This window comes from Lepidochelys kempii, chromosome 9 (assembly GCF_965140265.1).
Source record: "Lepidochelys kempii isolate rLepKem1 chromosome 9, rLepKem1.hap2, whole genome shotgun sequence".
Taxonomy (NCBI): domain Eukaryota; kingdom Metazoa; phylum Chordata; order Testudines; family Cheloniidae; genus Lepidochelys; species Lepidochelys kempii.
Window position 1 is genome coordinate 9,226,284 of NC_133264.1, and position 16,007 is coordinate 9,242,290.

A 16,007-nucleotide genomic window follows, 5' to 3' on the forward strand; every position below is an offset into this window, starting at 1 on the left:
GCCATATTGGGTCAGATCAAAGGTCCATCTAGCCCAGTATCCTGTCTTCAGACAGTGGCCAACACCAGGTGCATCAGAGGGAATGAAAAGAACAAGTGATCCATTCCATTGCCCATTCCCAGCTTCTGGGAAACAAAGGCTCGGGACACTTCAAACCATTACCCATTTTGGTAACACAGTCTTCAGCAGACAGTGGTCTCACAGGAGATCCAAGAAGAGCTGAGTTTGCCTCACAAAAATTCTTATTCTCCACAACTGAGCAGGACACCTTCATATATTGTCAGTTTAACTCAGAAGTCCATGGTCAAGTTAGCAGGGAAAAATTTCTTGTCACCTTAAAGAAGTGCTCTCCTTCAGATCAAGGCTTAGGTCACTTGACTGATTAAGGTCAGGAAGCTTGTATTACATTTGCACCATAAATTGGCCTCAGCAAATAGTCTTCAATTTCAACCTGCTAACAGGAGTGCTATTAAAGTTTATCCACTACAGCTAGCTCAGAGCCAACAGCATATCATTTTAAAACCAAAACCCCACACTTCAATTGTTTTGAATTCACACTAAAGAATGAGAGAAGACATGCGAGCAACTCTACCTTTGCTACAGTTTCCAGTTTTTCAAAAGAGCCACTTTGACAGGCAGATAGTAGTCCATCAATTGTTTCCTTAGGGACAACCTACAACAGAAGTGACATATACAAAGCATGCACATACTGTCCAGGTGTCTGGGTGCATTTACAACTTAGAGTTTAAAAGTTAACTGCTGACTATGCCATGACCCCAGTTCACCACCAGAACAGGTAAGTATAGACTCAGAAACACTACAGCTAGTTTCCAGAACTGTCCCTACATAGATAACATGCTTCCCCACCAGCTTCTCCCAGGCAAAGGTTGAGCAAACAAATAGGTTTGATATTAAGATCATATGAGATGGGGAGAAGTATGCATTGATATTAGTATTTTGTTCTTGATATTAGGAACTGTGAATGATACCAAGCTATTTTAGTGTGACTACGTGGGGCACCTACTTTAACAAATGGATCAGTCTTGATATATTTTTCCAGGGTCCTATGGTTTGGAACACCAAATTAGTTTCTACCATATTAAGCAGCATGGATATGTGAAAACAAGCAATTAAAATTAGCCTGAAGCAACTAGATCAATCAGCAAATCAGAAGAGAGGAGAACTGTTACAACAGATTAAGTCAGTCATTTAACTCAGAAAGCACTATTAGCTTTTTCTTTGGACACATTATTCCTGCAGCCTGAAGCCGCAAACTGTTTTCTTCACTCATGGAATTTCTTTGAAAGTCTCCAGTACCAAGGCTACCACTAGTCTGCAACGGTAACATAGGAGCAAGATCTTAACTATACTACCTAGATGCAAATTAGGTTCCTCTGATTTTTAGCAGATTATGTTGAAACTGAAGCTTTATGCTCACAAGAGCACAAACATTAATTGGAGGGTCTTTCCCTATCATTACAATATTTGATTTTCAGGTTCTTCAATTTCAACTGGATGGTATTTTGAAAGTGCAAGTTCAGCCATTTTTGCATAGCTAGAGATATAAAAAACTAATTATCTTCTATGAAGTTGACTGGAGGGAAAAAAAGATTTATTTAAACTTGACTTGAAAAACATGCCTGGAAAGCAGTTCTGTTCCCTTCCTCTCAAAAGGCAAAAATGCATGGCTCCAGAAGGGCTAGTGAAATTGTGCTAGGAGGGTAGCACATATAATTCAAATACCAAGTGTCCAATATGAATATCCTATTCACTTCTCAGCTCCTCTCTGCTCTTATTCTTGCTTGAGGAGATAAGTGTTATTTTGCCATAGCAACACTTTCATACTGAAATTTTAGTAATTTGGTCTTCCCTCAAGTTTCTACTGTTCCCGTCAGCATTCCCTAGCTAGTAATCCTAGAGAAAACTTAAATTGCTACAAACAAAAAGCCACACAGGTACTTACAGGGACACAGTCAGCTTGTGTAAGTTAAACAAGAACTAGAATGGTTCTTTGAGCCATTCCCCTGCAGTATTTCCAAACCAAACTTTGCAGCACTGTGCTAGTGCATGAGAACCTGAAAGTGCAATTATCTGTTCAAATGCCCAACCTAAATGATGTGCAAAAAATAAAGTGCATAATTGATTAAAGTAATTTGTATTTAAAAATTCAGTTTTAATAATTTAACAGTAAAAATCTAAACTTACAAGTCTTACCAAGTGAAAATACTTAATTTTTCTGTTTGTACAATATCGCTGAGTTTACTGCTAAATGCAGGTACTTGTCATTTGACAACTGTAGACTAAGAATTGAAAATTAATTTTCAATATTAAGTATAGTATCTTACATAAGGAACAAATTGGAGTAAAAATTAGTTACTGAAATCGTGAAGTGGCTGAACAGATTTAGGGAAGGGATGTATTGAGTAAGAGTATGAAATGTTTACATAGTCACTTTTCTGACCATAACCACAATGTCACAGGAGAAACTAAGCAAAATCATGTATCATGATAGCCTACCCCTGCAATTTCGGTGACAACCTTCTCCGAGATCTCTTTCCCACCTGTTAATCGAGTAGCACTTTGAAGAAATGTGATTGCTTTTCTTAAGTCTCCTTCTGACACTTTAACAAGACAAGATACTGCCTGAGGAATAGTGAGAAAAATGACAAATTATATTTTGTTAGTTAAAAATCGAGTACACTTTGTGGGCAAAAGTGATTTAAAAAAATATCACGTGATGCCCAAGGCTGCAGACAAAGTAGTATGCAGGAAGTCACAAAGCAACCTTTAACATTTCATATAAATACCAGAGATGTATGTGCATACACTGCATTTATATTAGAAGCTGTAACAAGGATGCACTCCAGGATCGATCCTGCACTTTGCATGTAAGGTAAGCAGAATGCTGTGAAAATAAGCTCACAGTAGAAAGCAATGATCAGGAAAACCTGATCTTGTATTAATGAACAGAGGGCTGAGCACCCTGCAAGTTACTCCTGTCTTGTAGCTGAAGCAAGGGCAAAGAGGGTAATGGACAATTAAACACTTCATTTGCATTGTAGGGATCATGCTTAACACATGTCTCAGACTAGTCTCCTCCCATGCCCTAACCCATCTCTCAGGTATAAGGGAGCTGCCGCACAAGAGGACTGAATTTTCCACTCAGTGCAAAGAAATTATACCTAATGGTTACTCATGGGCACAACAGTAAGGTTTAGTCTTCACTTGCATGTGTTGAAGCACATTCCCTGCTGCACACACTCCCCCAGAGTAGTCAAATCAAATCCATTATCTATTCCAGACATGTTCACCTTAACCAACATTTGCTTCAATACAAGGATGTAACAAGCATGACATCAGCTGGCTGTAGAGTCACCTTGAGCAGAAAACTACTGTTGAGGAAAGAGTGCTCATTATACCAGGTAATTTGTTCTTTATATTCTAAAGTTATAGTTCTGCATTAATTTAAGTGAATTCAGAGGGTTTTCATTTTGAAGCAAGTTTATGGATGTTTCTAAACCTAGTATAGTGGAGCTATAAGTCAGATAGGAGTAGTAGTAATTCTCTGGATGTCACCTATGTTAGCTAGTATAAAAAAATTCACAGGGGAAACACAAAGCTTGAATAATAAGTGAAACCTGGGATGTATTCATCAATATGCATTCATCCTGTATTTTCTATTTAAAGTTAACAACTTCATATTGATATTGTGACAATTCTAGGTTGTAACATGGCTTCACTTTAGTGGACTGAGCATAGAACCAGAAACTCAGACTGTTCTAATCCTTGTTCTGACAGACTTTTCTCCGGCCTTGGTCATTGAAACCGTTACCCCATGTGTGTAGTTAGGATAATACTAAAATTAGCTCATATACTATGTTTAGTAATAGCTATAACCAAGCAAAATGGGCATGGGTAATGCCTATTTACTCCTTTCACTGCAATGTAATTATGACGACCCGATAAAGCAATGAACCTATAAGTGACCATAAAACTACCTCATTGCTAACTTTCACATTTTCCTTTTCGGAAACAGCCAGTAGTCTCTGCTGTTGGATTTTATCTGTCAGGGGCTTGAAACGGAATTTGGAGCATCGAGATGTTAAAGGTTCAATTATCCTAGAAGAAAGGAGGAAGGAAAAAATATTGATGAGTCTATGTAGAGAACTCCTCAGGAATCTATCAGCTTAGATTACTAGAGCAGTAAAGCAAAATAGAGTTTCAAATTGTAACACCTTAGTGATAAAAAATGAATTGCAGATCAAACCCTTCAGATTTGTTAGATCTTTTATTTATTTCCACAGCTGGAGAGCTAACTCCTCTCAAACTACAAGTTAAACAGAAAAGTTTGCAGTAGTAGAGACAAAACCTGGGAAGGCAAAGAAAACCACACAAACCTGCTGATGTAATTACAAATAAGGCAGAAACGTGTCGTTTTTGATTCTTTCTCCATAGTGCGTCTCAAGGCTGCCTGAGCTGCTGAAGTCATAGAGTCTGCTTCATCCAGGATCACAATCTTAAAAGGAGGACAAACCTTACCACTAAAAAAATAAATGCCCATCATCCAATTAAAACAGAGTTCATTGTTTTCAAGTATATGTGCATTAATATTTAAAAGTCAAAGCTTGTTGCACAGTACTACCACTATCTATAGGTAATATTAAAAGAGCAGAAGTAAAGCGGTATGTATTACCTTTTGCTTATCTACCATTTGCCAAAGGACTAGCAGTTATAGGAAGGGCAATTAATATTTTCACATTTCTTATCTCCAAGCCTTACACTTGAGAACACTGCAAGATTCCTCTGCTAAAATTCTTATTCATGCTTTCAATTAATTCCTTCTTTTGCAGGCTTCCTTAATCCCTGCAGGATCTTCTAAAATTTAGAAATTAGAATGGCAGGTTTATCTCAGTACATGAGATGAGACTATTTCTCCTTCCAGCTAGTCTTGGGCTTCTGTTACCTCTAGTTAATCACTCTTCTGCTCCCTCATCCATATGGGCCTCTCCCTAGCCCCAGAATCTCCATAACCAATTATCAACTGATAGAGATTTTGTATGATACACATTGTGTTATGGACACTAGATAGAGGTGTGGGGTGTTTTTTTTTTTTAAAATCACAAGCTATGAAATTTGTTCCTACACTAGCTATTCACTCATTCAACATTTGCTGTCACATGTAGATTTGGTAATTCAGTGTAAGACTAGATTTTTTGGAATTGCATCCGGTATCCATACAAATTCTCCCCAGTGACTTTACAGCAAGTTGCACATGGATGAGAAGGGGAAGACCCTTTGGCCTGCAGTTTTGCTCTAACTTCAGTTATTCCATACTGACTCAAAGCTTAACTCTGCAATTAAAATTAACCTAAATGAATCTATGACACCCTTCATTGAGAAATACAATCCATCAGATAGTTGGCTTTGATCTCTTGCTTACTCTGAACGACTTCCAGACACAGTTAGCTGAGCAAATATCTTCACTTTCTCTCGAATCACTTGTATTCCACGTTCATCAGAAGCATTTAACTCAAGAACTCTCTGTCGGAACAATTCAGGTCTGTGAAGAGTTCAAAACATGTTACATGAGCTTCTAACACTTGTAATGCCTTATTACAAGCAAGTGACTTGATTACAGTCTAAGCATCTACATGGGGAACAAATATTTAATAATAGGCTCTTCAATCCAGCAAAGAAAGGTATAACACAATCTAATGGCTGGAAGTTGAAGCTAGACAAACTCAGACTGGAAATAAGGTATACATTTTTAATGGGGAGAGTAATCACAGGAACAATTTACCAAGGGTTGTGGTGGATTTTCCATCACTGACAATTTTTAAATCAAGATTGGATGTTCTTCTAAAGAGAATGCTCTAACAATTATTTTGGAGAAGAAGTTCTATGGCCTGTGTTATACAGGAAGTCAGACTAGATGATCACAGTGGTCTCTTCTGGCATTAGAATCTATAAATTATCCAGTAACCATTCAGGTTTGTGAGGATTTTAATCTGTAGTATTATTAATGCTGCTTTACAGTAACTATCCTGCTAACGGCAGAGCCTATGTTAAGAGTTCATTAAGATTCTGGTCCTGTAAAAGTCTAGAATTCCATAGTCTAGTTTATACAGAGGGCTTCTGATTTTCAGTTTTAACAACACCAATAAACTCCCCCAATATAAGATATGAAATTGTGTTTACACAGTAAACACCAAAAACCATCTGAAACCATCATCTGTGTCTAAGGTCTCATCTATATGCAGCAGTAATGAGGACTGGGGTTGTGACTTCCAAAGCACACTAATGTGTTACGCATTAGTCAGTCTGTGTAGACCCTGCTGGTGCGCACTAAAGGTTCCCTAGTGCGCTTTAACATAATGGAGTTTGAAACAGTACTATGTTAAAGTGCACTAGGAATCATTACAAAGGTTGTTCGTTACAGAATATATAAAGAGACCCAAAGAGATCTGTGCTTTTTGGACATCTACATAAAACTCAAATTGCTAATAAACCCCAAAAATCTGAAAACAGAAGCCCTATTTATACCAAGTACCTTGTCCCCTAGACTATGGAAAAATTGAAACATGAAGTCACACCACTGCTCCAGGCAAAAACATTGAGAGAGCATTCAAGGTCAAGGACACTTGATTTTTCTGTGCTATGTCTATTTCCACAAATATTCTGTAAATCAAGTTGTACAGTAACTTGTAAAATCCTCTGTTGCAGCCACCAACAGTGCTCTGCAGTTGTCATGCTTCCAGGAGCTATGCTGCTAGAAGACTTAATTTGATACAGAAAGTGCAGCTAAAACAGGACATCAGTCACAACAGGCCATTTTAGCCAAGATCGATCAACAGTTGTAAGGTTGCAGAACCTGAAACATCTACGCTTCAGAGAGAAAAAAGAAAAGGAGTACTTGTGGCATCTTAGAGACTAACCAATTCATTTGAGCATGAGCTTTGGTGAGCTACAGCTCACTTCATCGGATGCATACCGTGGAAACTGCAGAAGACAATATATACACACAGACTAACACGGCTGTTACTCTGAAACTTGTCATTATGCTTCAGAGAGGAGTTTGAATACTAATTAGGAGTTTTCTTCCTAGTGTTAATTTAGATTGGTAGTTCTTTCTTCTCCTACACTACAGAATTTGGGTAAGTAAAAAGAAGAAGAACAAAAGATGCTATGCAACTCACACAAGCAGTCAACCAGCTAAGATTCCTGTGGCATTAGATTTGAATGCAGGTCAGCCAAGCCTCTTATTTTAGAATCATAGAATATCAGGGTTGGAAGGGACCTCAGGAGGTATCTAGTCCAACCCCCTGCTCAAAAGCAGGACCCATCCCCAATTAAATCATCCCAGCCAGGGCTTTATCAAGCCTGACCTTAAAAACCTCTAAGGAAGGAGATTCCACCACCTCCCTAGGCAACGCATTCCAGTGTTTCACCACCCCCCTAGTGAAAAAGTTTTTCCTAATATCCAACCTAAACCTCCCCCACCGCAACTTGAGTTATAACCCTTTCAAAAAAAAAAAAAAAAATCACAAAAGCCACAAAAAAGGAATCAATTAATGCACACAGAATTTAAGGAAGAATAGAACACGCTGTATTATCTACTATATCACAAGTTTTTAAAAAGTGGCCAAGAGCAATTGCCCTCCTCCTCTTCCCCACTCTCAGATCCTTCCCATAGTCACCCCATTAAGAGTTTAGCTCAATAAAAGTTTCACAACACCCTACGAGGTAGGTAGGGAAGGGAAGACAACTGTGGTCCAGTGACTGGGAATCAGTAGACCTGGGTTCTATTTCTACCTTAGACTCCCAGGGAAGCCACAGCCTGCACCTTAGTTTCCCCAACAGTATAATGGCAAGAATGACATTTATCCATTTTTGTTAAGTGCATTGAGATCTACAGATAAAATGCACTACAAGTTCAAATACTAAGGATTTTTGTTTATCTTTGTGTAAACATTAAAAACAATATCAATCTTCAGTTTCACTAGGGTTTATAAGAATGTTAAATCAGAAAAGAAAATGAAGAAACCACCTAGGTTCACCATTGCTGAAGGGGCATGGTTGCATGATTTGAATCACAGCACTGACTGAGGCTTCATCAATAGACAGCATAGTCAGAGTCCAGTGATATGATCAGACAGTAGAAAAACCCTGGTGTGAACACAAAGTGGTGTAACAGACAAGTACACAGATATCAGAAAATCTTTCAAAGGTGAGGAGGATTTCCAGACAAATGGAACACCACAAAAACTCCCATCCCTGCTCTCTCCCTTAATATAACATCAGATATTTTACTTAAGTGGTTTAGTGTTAAATGTAATATTGTGAGGAGGGAAATCTGTTATCACCAAGAAATACAAGTTTGGAATACACAAGCAACAAAGAGAAGGCTCAACTCAATATTAGATTCTTATAGACTAGAACACCACAAAAATTGGAGCAGGTAGTGACTAAAAGGGTCACAGGGTGGCAAGCTTTTGGAACACTTAGTAAATACAGTTAGATTCCAACTTACCCATAGAGTTCTCTGGCTAATGCCAAAATAGTGGAAGTCTTTCCAGTTCCAGGTGGGCCATAAAACAAGAGATTGGGAAGCTGTAGTAGCAGAAAAGGGATGTTTTACAGCACAAGTTATTAATTCAAAATATTTAATGTATAGAAATGTCACTTCACCCTTTACGCTCTATTGGGAGTTCAATAGTAGAGCGAGAGAAAAGGGACTGGATGCCTGTGCAATACAAAGGCTTTCAACATCTAGGTCATTAGGCACTGTAGCTAACAGTCAAAAGAACACAAGCCAACCCATTAGTGATAAGGATATGTGAACAAGTTGGCATTTTATGATACTAACACATGTTCTATCAAAAAGTGATACCCTCCTGAGTGAGGGTACTTGGATACAGTGTCTTCAGGTCAGGATTGAGGCACACTGCTATGACAGCATGGGGGAGGTTTGCAATGGCTCTACCTGGAATGTACATGCGCTGCTTGTTTTATGCACTTACGCATTTTTTTTTTTTGCCCTAGGACACAAGAGTCCCTTCCAACCCATAACAAACAAAAAAGGGCTGAGCTTCTCAGTCAGACTTGATATTTATAGTCGCAAATACATTTTTTTAAAAAAGATAGATGCTTTGTAAAAAAAAGACATCTATTCCACAGAAGTAAAATGTTTAATTGTTAAAAGATAGATTAGATAGTCCCATAATTAAAGTACATATCAAGCGTTCTATGTTGTTATAATAGATTTGCATACAGTAAAACCATGTATTTAAATATAGATATTTATATAAAGCTTCAAGTGCTTAAGTGTATATGAAAAACACTGAACTGAATTTATAGGTTGAATTCAGATGTCATCATGTTAAAACTTTTTAGGAGGGGACGCTTTTTTAAAGAGAAAGTAAATTTTTCTATACAAATAAAACTGAGTGTGAAACATATAAACCCTCGTCTCCTCTAAAAGGGAGACTGTCTAGAAGTTATGCCTTTGACGGAATCCAAAGGTTATACATAATTACTTAGTGTTTGTATTGTGTATTGTATTGTGTTTAACAGCTTAAGTTTAGGTCAAATTTAAGACTAAACACCCTTTTTATATATTTGATCATCTACCATAATTGTCAACATCCTCCAGAATGTTTTAGGATTGTACTGAGAAGGGGAAACATTGTGAGTGTTAGTTCTCATAAGTGAATGACTGAAGACAAGAGCACTGTATTGGCAGTCAGACACACTGCAGACCTTTGTGTTGGAGACATACACAGTAATTTGACCCAAAAATCACTAATCCACTCTCTGCTAGTCCTGTGAATAGGCTTTAGTAAGAGTTTTAATGAGATTCCACGTTTTACTAATTCCACTTAAATACACTAAATCCATACTCTAGACTGTTTGTGCTTCAGTTTCACATCAAAATTATCACCAGCATTTACACTGCTGCCTTACAAAGTATATCCTAATCCTTTATATAACGTAGTGGCAGTATTTTTGGCAGAACTGTAACCTGATCCAGCCACGCAGGTTTCAGCACTTGCCAGTAGTAAGCTATGATACCTGTAGGCATCTTATCTGGATTATGGGACTGTTACAACTACTGGCAAATTACATATCATAATGCAAATCCTCAGTCAGTTTCAGGAAGTTTGACACACAGCACATTCTCAAAAGCTGGACAAGAGGAGATGAAAACTGAAACGGCAGCTCTACAATGAGCCTTCTAATATGCAGCCTCCAGAGACCCAGTTAGAGCACTGAGCATGCCAGATTATTATGGTTTACATTATTTATTCTTACCCACGCCAGGCACTGCAATGATGACAAAGAAACTACTCAAGTCCTTGAAGACAGAAACAAAGTTCATACACTACAACTAGTTAGGCTCAGCCCTCTGCATGTCATTATAAACTGAGGTTGCTGGGAGGGTCTGACTTAGCTCCCAAATGCCTTCAGGGACCACTGGTGGTCTATGAAGTGCTGGCTATTCACATGGCGCCAGTTTGCATTACCTAAAAACCACCTTATATCCGGGAAGTAGTCAACTTTACCACAGATTATGTTATGAGACAGCAGATGGGAGGGGAAGTGGCCTACAAAACCATTTTGTTATTTAGACATAGTCCACATTAAGTTTAAGGACTCCTGATCTAGTTATTCTTGGTATCCGCCACATAGCAGTACTGACTGGCAGCATGGGATGGAGAGAGTAACAGGCGTTTGTGGCCAGGAAAGTCATTTGAGAGGCATACCTCCAAATTCACTGGGATCCAGTCTGGAACAAACATCAGCAGTCTCAGGCTTTGGTTTAAATAATTCAGAAGTGTCTTTTATTGCAGTGTTAGATCTTTGCTTATTTTAGATATGTGAACTGCCAAGTTGTGTTAATTCTTAAACTAAAGCTACTTAAATGATTTTGCCCTCTAATGGTTTACTGGTTTTGAGCAGTGTAACTACAACAAAATATAAAACCTATAACTATAAATAGGAGTTATACTTCAGCCTTTCAACACTGATGTACTAGGATCATAATCCCAGAAACCTAGCTGGTCAAAGAGCCATAAAATATTTAAATAGCTTTGCTCAAAATAGAACTGCCCAACCACCACCTAAGTAACATTATGCACTGCAGTATCACTATTATAACAAGTAGTGAAAGCATTTCATTTCTCACTGACATTAATAGGTCCTAAATATACTCAATACAATTGTAATGTTATTAAAATATGGTAGAATTGCTACTAGATTTTAAGAGCATTAGCTATACTGACCTGAGTTACTGGCATGTATTAAAGAACATACTTTTTTAATCTATTACACTGGTTTTACACAATTGTAAAACAAATTAAGCATCACAAAGTTTACAATTTATGTATTTATTTTAAAAAAATAGGATGTCACGTGTGACAGATTAAATTGATAATTTCAGAAATATTTATAAAATTGGCCAAGAATGGAATTCTAGACAAAGGGGATATAAAAGCTTTCACCCTCCACATTGCCAATTCAAGTAGCATCTAAGGGAAAAGTCATTCAAAACCTTTTTGAAAAAAATACAGAAAACTTATTTTATTCAGTATAATTCCTAGTGAATATGTCCACATCATAAAAGACAACTTCAAACCAATATATCTGTCAGTCAGTTCAGAATCATTAGTGGATCATGAAAATGAAATTATCCTCTCAATTCTAAGTGATCTTTATCTAGAACTTCACTAAGGCAGAAAAAGGTTGTCTGTGTGGGGAGGAGGAGGAGGAGACTATCCCAGATCCAAAGCCCAGACATACAGCCCCCTGCTGGCTACATTTTCATATTCCTTTTACTTGTTTCCTCAAACACCAGGTAGAAGAAAAATGGCAACTGTTCATATAGATCACAGCATTTTGTAGCTAACCCCAGCAATGCGACAGACATGCAAATTAAAAGTACTCTTCACAGCACCTTACAAGTTACTTCTGTTTAACTACTTGTGTTTTAAAAGAAACACCCTCAAGAACTGCTCTCGTTCTCACAATTTATTTTATATCTACACTTCACTAAGATGTCAATACCTTTAAGCTTCCTTTGCTATTTAAGTGGTTTTAGTAAAACTGTACTTAGCCTTCCTTAGAAGCATTAATAAATTAAAAATTATTAGAAGTCCATTCATAAAAGTTTACTTAAACAAAAAAAACCCTGTTTTTCCCTCTGCAGCAAATTTTCAAAGTTTAACATTCAAAAGTACAGACTATAGCTAGGTAAGAACATCAAGGTAGCTGTGGTTCTTCCAATCTTGTAGGATTATGACAACAGAAACTGAGGGGAGAGCACCAATCAGTAAAGCTTCCAAGTTATACAATAGAGATGCTGATTTTAGAATTGCTAGAAAGCTGGAAATGTCAGAAACACAGAATCAGAAATGTAGGGCTGGAAAGGACCTCAAGAAGCCATCATAATTAGAAAGTTTTTTCTTAATATCTAACCTAAATCTCCCTTGCTGTAGGTTAAGACCATTACTTCTTGTCCTGTCTTCACTGGACATGGAAAACATTGATCACAATCCTCTTTGTAATACTGGAAGACTTATCAGGTCCCCCCTCAGTCTTCTTTTCTTAAGACTAAATATGCCCTTTTTTTAACCTTTCCTCATAGGTCAGCTTTTCTAAACCTTTTATCATTTTTGTTGCTCTCCTCTGGACTCTTTCCAATTCATCCACATCTTTCCAGCTGGCACCTCACCAGCGCTGAGTACAGCAGGACAATTACCTCCTGTGTCTTACATACAACAATCCTGTTAGTACACCCCAGAATCCTATTAGTCTTTTATGCAGCTGCATCACATTGACATTCATACTCAGTTTGTGGTCCACTATAATTCCCAGATCCATTTCAGCAGTCCTACCACTTAGTCAGATATTCCCCATTTTGTAGTTGTGCATTTGATTTTTCCTTCTTAAGTGAAGTATTTTGCATTTGTCTTTATTGAATTTCACCTTGTTTAATTCAGATCAATTCTTCAATTTGTCAATGTCATTTTGAACTTTAAATCCATGCTCCAAAGTGCTTGCAACCCCTCCCAGCTTGGTGATATCCTCAAATTTTAAAAGCGTACTCTACTTCAGTGGTTCTCAAACTTTTTGTATTGGTGACCCCTTTCACACAGCAAGCCTCTCAGTGCAACCTCCCCTGCGCATGGTGGGGCTGGGACTGTCACCCCACTAGATACGCTCTCCCAATTTTACAGCAAGCTATTGGTAACCACCCTGAGTACGAAACTCATAAGTCAGCAGCACATAAAGCTAGTTCTCTGCTGCTACAGAACCATCAGAATTTCTTGAACATGCTATGATTGATTAAATGTCTTTGTTGCACTCACATCAGCTCCCTCTAAGGATTTTTTCAGCACAGCAACAACTTCCTCTTGGAATGCAACTTCATCCACACACTTCGGACGACTAGATGAAAACACAGTGAAGTGTATTTTAGTATCTACTAAAAATTCTCAATATCACTTTCACCCAAAAAAGAATGTTTTCCTTATAGGTTTTGGTTTGTTTTTTTTTGGGGGGGGGAGGGGGCGGGAAGAAAGATTATGAAAAGCTTTGTAACAGAGTGACTGGGCAATTTTGTGCAATGCCTCTAAACTGCGTAATATCTTGCACAAAAATGCTAAAGTCACCCAGTTTCTCAGGAAGATGCCAGTCTATCTATACTGTAAACAGAAGTACTTTCCGAAGCACAACTACAATTTAGAGTCTAGAACAGCTTCGCTACTTGAAAGGCTGGTGCCAAAATCTTATTAGAAAACATTGAATAGTTTGTGTCTTGATAAAATGCAGTTACGATCAGAGTAACACGAGTGCATATGCAAAAAACAAAAAACCCACCTTACTGCTCCGTGCATCAAAGGCGCTGAGAAAACCTTTTACCCGATCACCACTGTACAGACATACACCTGCAGGTAAGCAAGGTGGATTCTACCTAGTTAGTAATTTACATTCTGAGGGAAATTTGAGAGGCACAGAGACCTGGGCTCAATTTTCAACTTGCAACACTGATGGGGAGTGGGGGTGGGGTGGGGGGAGAGCACCATTTAAGTTCTACACGGAGGAAGATTTTCCCATGAATGTCAGTGGAAGAATAAGACCAGAGTCCCAGTTTTTTTCCAGTCCTCCCCTCCCCAGAAATGCAGCTACCTCATGGCTCCATTCCGCCATACTCAATACAGCCGCTCTAGTGCGGCTACACACTCTGCGACGCACACTTCGGGTGCCCCTTCCACCCCACCCCCCTCAGGCAGAAATCACTCACGGCCCTGCTGCAGTCTGGACGCCCTTCGCTCGCAGCAGCTGCTCCGGATCAGACCCCCCCCCCCACTCCCGCCCCCCGCCGAAGGGCGCTTACTATTTCTCCACCCAAGGGATGGGTTTGAGCCGCTTGCCCTCGCCGCTGCCTCCCGCGGCGGGAGCCGCGCCTCGCTCCTTGGACGCCGGCGCTCTGGTGCTGATGGCGGACGGGCCTTTCAGAAAGGCCTGCATGGCTGCTGCGCCTTGTCGCCCTGCAGGGAGAGCCCCACACACTTCGTGTCACCCCCCAGAGCAGCGCCCCCGAGCCCCGCCCTGAGGAGATGGGCGGGAAGAAGAGGCTGCGCACAGGCTGAAGGCGGGGGAAGGGTGGGCACCCCCACCACCCGGGGGGGGGGGACCACAGACCCCGGGCCCACCCCTGCCCCTCGGAGTCCCCTCCCAGGAGGGAGGGCGGCCGCGACAAGCTAAGCTAAGCTCAGCCCCCCCCAGGCATCCCTCGCCCACACCAGTAACCGGCCCGCGAGAGCGGGACCTACCCCCTCAGCAACAGCCGCCCGCCAACTCCCGCCAACCCGCTCTTTTTTTTAATGCGGGGGCGGGGCCGCTTCCGCTTCCGCCTGGGAGGACGGGCCCGAGTCTGCCGGAAGGAGTCACCATCGGCGCCCCGGGTTATTGGTTATGGGCGACGCAGACACGTCACGTGATTGGATGGCCTCAGGCCCTGCCCCTGATTGCCCTCAACCAACATGGCGGCGGGCAGCGGCGGCGCCTGCGCGCAGCGCCACGCTTACTAAATATGGCGGCTCAGGCTCCGGGGTGGCGGGGGAGGTGTTGCGTCTTTGCGTGAAAGGAGACGCTGCGGAGATGGCGTGGCGGGCGCTGGGGTTCGGTCTCCTTCGTGTTTCTAGCGCCCTGTCAGGCGTGTGCCTGGGGAAGGGGAAAGAGGTGGGAGACCCACGGGGTTCACTGCCCGCCTCCACCGGGTGTGACCGGGGGCAAGGCGGCGGCGGCAGCCCCTCTGTGCCCCATGCGTACAGTGGGGGTCACGCTGCCTCCCGGCCAGTTGGCAGGGTACAGGGGTACACTGAAGAGCGGGAAGCGCCTGGAGAGCCGCTGAGGAAAAGGGGTGGAATGGAAATATGCAGCGTGGCTAGGGAGAGACATCAGTAGCCTATGCTCAAATAAATGGGTTAGTCTCTAAGGTGCCCCAAGTCCTCCTTTTCTTTTTGCGAATACAGACTAACACGGCTGCTACTCTGAAACCTGCTAGACACTAAAAAACATGCCCTGAGCAGAGACTCTGGATTTGTGGCACATCACAACAATCTGTAACCCACTTACCCCTTTTTTGGCACGATGACTGCAGAGGTGTTCATGCCTCGCATGGTCCCTTTGAATACGTGCCAACTACTTACGCTGGACAGTCGGCTGCGCCATTCGTTTAGCTGTGACGCAGGGAGTACCTTTCCCAGACCCGAAGAAGAGCTCCCTGTGGCTCAAAAGTTTGTCTCTCTCACCAACAGATGTTGATCCAATAAAAGATATTACGTCACCCACCTTGTTTCTCGAATATTTTCATTATGTCATAGCATAATGTGGGCGTGAACCTGTGTGTCATGCTGCAGACCCACTGGGGCATGGCCTCATCATGGCATGTGGAGAGAAAATGCCCTTCTAGGGGAAGCTGGGCCCACTACAGCCCCAAGTAG

General features: G+C 40.8%; 2 protein-coding genes across 12 annotated transcripts in view; one reads left to right on the plus strand and one right to left on the minus strand.

Annotated features, from left to right (window-relative positions):
* EIF4A2 (eukaryotic translation initiation factor 4A2) overlaps nucleotides 1–12,402 on the plus strand; it is a 28,262-nt gene extending 15,860 nt beyond the window's left edge. For 4 of the 6 annotated variants that reach the window (XM_073359235.1, XM_073359244.1, XM_073359242.1 and 1 more), the window contains 2 exons: nucleotides 3,302–3,422; nucleotides 6,724–6,884. In XM_073359235.1, coding sequence (XP_073215336.1) covers nucleotides 3,302–3,422; nucleotides 6,724–6,837 — 235 coding nt within the window. In that variant the 3' untranslated portion in view covers nucleotides 6,838–6,884. Of the gene's footprint in view, nucleotides 1–3,301; nucleotides 3,423–4,304; nucleotides 6,885–11,854 lie in introns of those variants that run through there. The other 2 variants (XM_073359236.1, XM_073359238.1) reach the window with 2 other exon arrangements.
* Nucleotides 1–15,781, minus strand: part of RFC4 (replication factor C subunit 4) — a 28,385-nt gene extending 12,604 nt beyond the window's left edge. For 2 of the 6 annotated variants that reach the window (XM_073359249.1, XM_073359246.1), the window contains exons 1-9: nucleotides 14,835–14,926; nucleotides 14,396–14,549; nucleotides 13,368–13,446; nucleotides 8,531–8,610; nucleotides 5,441–5,560; nucleotides 4,398–4,541; nucleotides 3,999–4,119; nucleotides 2,518–2,643; nucleotides 593–673 (exon numbers count right to left, since the gene is read on the minus strand). In XM_073359249.1, coding sequence (XP_073215350.1) covers nucleotides 593–673; nucleotides 2,518–2,643; nucleotides 3,999–4,119; nucleotides 4,398–4,541; nucleotides 5,441–5,560; nucleotides 8,531–8,610; nucleotides 13,368–13,446; nucleotides 14,396–14,529 — 885 coding nt within the window. In that variant the 5' untranslated portion in view covers nucleotides 14,530–14,549; nucleotides 14,835–14,926. Of the gene's footprint in view, nucleotides 1–592; nucleotides 674–2,517; nucleotides 2,644–3,998; nucleotides 4,120–4,397; nucleotides 4,542–5,440; nucleotides 5,561–8,530; nucleotides 8,611–13,367; nucleotides 13,447–14,395; nucleotides 14,792–14,834; nucleotides 14,927–15,639 lie in introns of those variants that run through there. The other 4 variants (XM_073359248.1, XM_073359252.1, XM_073359251.1 and 1 more) reach the window with 4 other exon arrangements.
* Between the last annotated feature and the right edge of the window lie 226 nt (nucleotides 15,782–16,007).